The sequence below is a fragment of the Nansenia antarctica genome (genome assembly GCF_963989245.1).
Source record: "Nansenia antarctica genome assembly, chromosome: 2".
NCBI lineage: Eukaryota > Metazoa > Chordata > Actinopteri > Argentiniformes > Microstomatidae > Nansenia > Nansenia antarctica.
Window position 1 is genome coordinate 85517622 of NC_137675.1, and position 5000 is coordinate 85522621.

Below are 5000 nucleotides of genomic sequence, written 5' to 3' on the forward strand. Positions count from 1 at the left end.
CCTCTGTCCTCCCCTGGAGGCTGCAGAAGTCTTTCACTCTTTCACCTCTGTGACCTCAGCAGAGTTCCTCTCTGACTGGGATGAGTGGGAGCCCATGTTCTCAGGGGACTCCACCGCCATGCGAGACCTCGGTCATGATGCAACATCTGCAGAGTCTCTAACGCCTCTTTCACACATAGTTCCCTCTGTCATTTCCATGGAATCCCAAGCTGTGTCGACCGGGGCATTTTCGCCGTTCACACATGCATGCATGAGCCACCTCTACCTCTGGTAGATTCCTGTCTTACTCCCTTTCACACATGTCGGCAATTACCTGGTTGCGTGCGCGATCTACTTGAATCATTGCCTGCATTCAACTGGATGCAGAACTGGAGCGGGACGGGCGCGTGGGACTGCCATGTACCATATAGGCGCTGACTGACACCTTGTGAGCTTATGATAAGGTTCTATCTCCGTCTAGGGTAGTTCAGAGATATTGAGCGTTTTTACATTCCATTATGTTTTGTGAGATGGAACCTTTGTATTTTATTAATTACTAACTCAAAAATGTCAACATTTTTAAAAATAACACCACACAGGCATTAATAAACACCTAATGCAGGGGTGGCCATTGCCAACCAGTCGGAGACTAAGAGCCCCAAAAAATAGTTGGGGTACCAGAAAGAGCCACATCATACATGCGGGCTCACAAAAACTCTCACTCTCACACACACACACACACACACACAGGGGCGCCGCTAAGGGGGTGGTAAGTTAGGACGATTCTAAGGGCCCAGCACTGACAGGGGCCCATGAGAATCTTTTTTTAAAAATATATTATATTTATAAATAATATTATTATTATTATCATAAGGACGTTAATGTAGCCGAATTCAAATTATAATTCTATGTATTAAAACAAAACTGGAGTTTTGTTTCTCTATGTTTAACAAAATTAAGCCTTATTATTTACCCCTCTATTTATTCATTGCATGGTTCAGTCCACCGTGCGCAAGCTGCTAGACTAGACTAGAGGAACGTTACCGCAAATATTCTGACAAGGAGAGAGACGATGTCGTGAAAGGCAAAGCCAAAGTCAGGGTCTCAAAAGAGAAAAGTAAAAGTAAAGAACGAGGAGAGTGACAAAAAAGGGCGACAGCTAGTCACAAAGTAAAAAAAAGAAGAAGAAGAAGGGTATTCATTCACAGACCTTCTTTTGGGGCCCATAACATGTAGGCTATCTATCTAGACAACAGTGGTTTAGTGATCTAATCACTGCGTGGATGATCTAGTTAGCTCGCTATAGCTAATTAACATTAACTTCAAGTAAAGTTAACTTACAGTGCACTGTCAGTATAATTTCAGTTAAATGTATGAGATGAGTGCAATTTTGGTCCAAATATAGGTTATTGGAGCTCAGTGAATTTGTATCCAGCAGCTATGCACTCTTGCTATAGCTAGCTAGCTAACTAGTATAATGTTACATGCTAATCACGTCATGCACAGATGCAGTTTCAGGATCAGGACTCCTTCCCTCAACCCACCTCCCAGTTGAAGGAGAAGGAGGTGAGCAGTAGGAGTTTGGGGTTAACAAACATATTTTGAATATTTTAATGTATGCTGCATTACCATGCAAGCATTGAATACAACTTTAGCTAATATTCATATTTAGTTAATAGTTCTTCCAGTAATTGCAATAACATTGACCACTGGCATCTTAATAATATTGTTAGCTAGCTAGATAACATCTAAGTTAGCTAATCTGGTGTAATGTATGTATTATTATGTTAATACTATTATAGGACATATTATGAATTATGTACCTATGGATACTCCATGCCAGGGCCCTCTTCAAGCAAGGCAGCCAGAGAGGAGAGCAGAGGTAAAGAGGCAGAAGAAGAAGAGCAAGAAGTAACCCTAACCCTAACCCTAACCCTAAGGACAATGACAGCAGCACAGCAAGTTGGCTTCATCACTAGATTTCAAGGATCTTATTAAAGATGTTGCTACTAAGAAGGCCCAGCGTTTAGCTTTGATTTGATTTGATCTCTTTACTCCTATCTTGAATCGTTGTGCATTAGGCTAGATATAGTTTTTAGCTCTCCAGGTATACTATTCCACAGTACTGCCGCAGTGTAAAAATAAAAATCTTCCCATTTCACATTCAATTTCGCTGGCACCATGTCTGTGTTGCTCCCTCTTGTATAAGACACGTTTGTCTTTGTGTGAAACAAGCAATGCTGAGTCAGTAAATATCTCTCTGCTGTAATTCTTCATTGATCTAATCCTGACAGTATTATGGCCAACTGATCTTTACAAGATCTACATTTATTTAGACACAATACCACCCCATTACAATTATATTTTTTACTTTTTGTGTGATTTATACTTTTATATTTGGGTTCCAATCTTCATTTAATTATACTTTTGTCCTTGTGTTGTTCAAGTCTTAATTTAATAAGTTAAAGAATGTTGAGATTTCTTTGCTGAATTGTTGATTCCTGTATTAACTGTAATTTTAAATTACATTTACAAAAGATGTCCATCATTGGATTTCTTGCAGTGCATCAATAGTTCATCAACTTCAACTGGGTTTAGGTTGATGGGTGGTTTAGGTGGGGGGGCCCAAAATGATATTCTGTCATGGGGCCCAGAATCTCTAGCGGCGCCCCTGCACACACACACACGCAATACATTTCCAATAGGCTATGAGACAGCGTTGTCAATTCAGCAAAGGCCACGGTATGGCAAGGTACAGAGTGGGGGGGTTGAGGGGGGGTTTTATTAATGCAAAATGCATTTTATTTATACACACTTTTATGCACACACACACTTTTCATGCATTCAGTTATGTGAAACAATTAGGCCACCCCATGAAATATTTAGTTCTTTTTAAAGAAAAATGGACATGAATATTTGGTCTTCTTTCTTACAATGTCTATAGATAAAGGTGATATAATTTAACCAAAAACTAAATGTAACTTTGTTAGCATTTATTTAACCAAAATAAACGCCAATTCCTACTGAGGAAAAAGCCAGAATAGTGATGTGGTGCATCTAAATACATTTAAATATGTTGAAAAAGACTAAGATTTTCATGGGGCGTCTACCTTCTTCACATGACTGTACATACACATAATCAGTCACAATGTATACTTTGTGGTTAATGCAGTAAATATCAACAAATATAAAAAGTTATGCCATTCTAAATTGTTGGGATTTGTTTGTTTTTCATATTTTGACAATAATATTCTTAAGTCAACAATTCAAACGTTCACAATTAAATATCAACAAATATAAAAATGATGCCATTCTAAATTGTTGGGATTTGTTTGTATTTCATATTTTGACAATAATATTCTTATGCCAACAATTCAAACGTATTAAACTGACAATTAAAAGGTATAACAGTCAACCATTCAGAACACTTGTCTGCTCATACATTTGATCAAACAAAAACAAAACTCAAAACGGTCAAACCTTTCTGGTTCTTAGCACATGTACTGATGAGACCTGTCGTAAATCAACCTTCCTTACCGCGCTTCATTGTTTTTTCATTTTCAGCTCCATTGTGAACTTGCATGAACTGAACATAGAAGATGCTGAGGACAAAACCTTTGGAAGATTGATTGAACCACGGAATGTAGACGCTGAAACTCCTGAAGGTCAAATCTTTATTGAATTGGATGACACATGGCAGGCAAGGTTTATATTTTGACCCTTTGTCACATCAAAAAAAAGAAAGAAAAAAAGATCCTTCTGAAAGATTATATACAGAACAAGGAAGTGCGAAGCACTACATAGGCCTACCAGTTTAGTTTTCACAATACTTTTAACCTAACATCAATTGAACCCTGTAGCTAGCCATGAACAAAAGGGAATGTCAACACAAATAAATCAAACATGTCTTTGCATGGACAGCAGAGAACAAGAGTGCAATCTAAGAGAAGTATAGGGGGGGACATACAGGCGGGTTGGGGGGGGGTCACCTTGCACTCAACATTAATCCTAACCCCCTCCCAGATACAATTTGCTAAAAGTATACAACCAAAGGATATCACACATTTTATATATTCAGAGTAATGCCAATTTTAGAAGAAAAAATTTAGAAGAAATTCTGAGTCCCAAATTTAGAAGAAATTTAGAAGAAATTCTGAGTCCGACTCGAGTGGCGCGCTCTCGTTAATAGCGCCGCGCTTCCGCTGCCGCTGTTTGGCCGCCTGCTCCTCCTCTGTGTGCGACCGCTTGTGCCTTGAATAGCTTGACGAGTGCACGAATGTCTTGTTGCAGATGGTGCATTCGTAGATCTTCCCCGCGGTGTGCGACTTCTCGTGGTGGTGAACGTTGGATAACCGGGTGAAGGTCTTTTTACAGTAGGCGCAGTTGAACTTGTTCTCCCCCTTGTGCATTTGCTGGTGCCTGGCGAGGCTCGACGTGTGGCTGAAATGCTTGTCGCACTGCTGGCAGGCATAATGTCACTCCTCCTCTTCGGCGTTCGACATGGTGCGCTTGGCAGCTTTGGACCTCTTGTTCTTCTTGCAGAGAGTGTAGAAGTTTGGTTTGTCTCTCGAGCACAACTTGAGGCGTATTTTCAGGTCGGAGGACTTGCTGAGGCTGTCCTCCCCCTGGGTGTAAGTGGTTAGGAGCTCCTTCACGTGAGAAACCTGATGTCTGGAGAGACTCGCAGAGTTCTTGAAGGTCTTGTCACATTGTGGACATGCGTAGAACTTCTCTCCGCCAGGGCGCCCCTTCTTGACCTTCCTGGACGCGGATTTTGGCAGGCGCGAGCGGCGGCCGTGACTCATCACCAGCTCAGGTGGAACACCTGGGGGGATACCCTTTCCTTTTTTGTGGATAAGCCTATGTCGGGACAAGCTGGAGCTGTGGTTAAAATCCTTCCCGCATATGTTGCATGGATACAGCCTCCTGCCTCCGTGCACTTTCTTATGAGTTCCAAGTGTTCTGCTGTCTTTAAATCTCAAACCACACTGATTGCACTGATACTTTGGCTTTCCCGTGTG

At 40.9% G+C, this 5000-nt stretch overlaps 1 protein-coding gene and 1 pseudogene across 2 annotated transcripts in view; both read right to left on the bottom strand.

Moving 5' to 3' along the window:
- LOC308150793 (stabilizer of axonemal microtubules 1-like) overlaps positions 1-120 on the bottom strand; it is a gene marked incomplete at both ends in the record, with an annotated part of 4934 nt that extends 4814 nt beyond the window's left edge. Inside the window, one exon of the mRNA XM_080523589.1 lies at positions 38-120. Coding sequence (XP_080379715.1) covers positions 38-120 — 83 coding nt within the window. The remainder of the gene's footprint in view (positions 1-37) is intronic.
- Positions 121-4109: 3989 nt separating this feature from the next.
- Positions 4110-5000, bottom strand: part of LOC308150794 — a 1338-nt pseudogene continuing 447 nt past the window's right edge. The window contains exon 1 of the transcript in view: positions 4110-5000. This exon is cut by the window's right edge and continues 447 nt beyond it. The product of the transcript in view is annotated as an uncharacterized misc_RNA (transcript).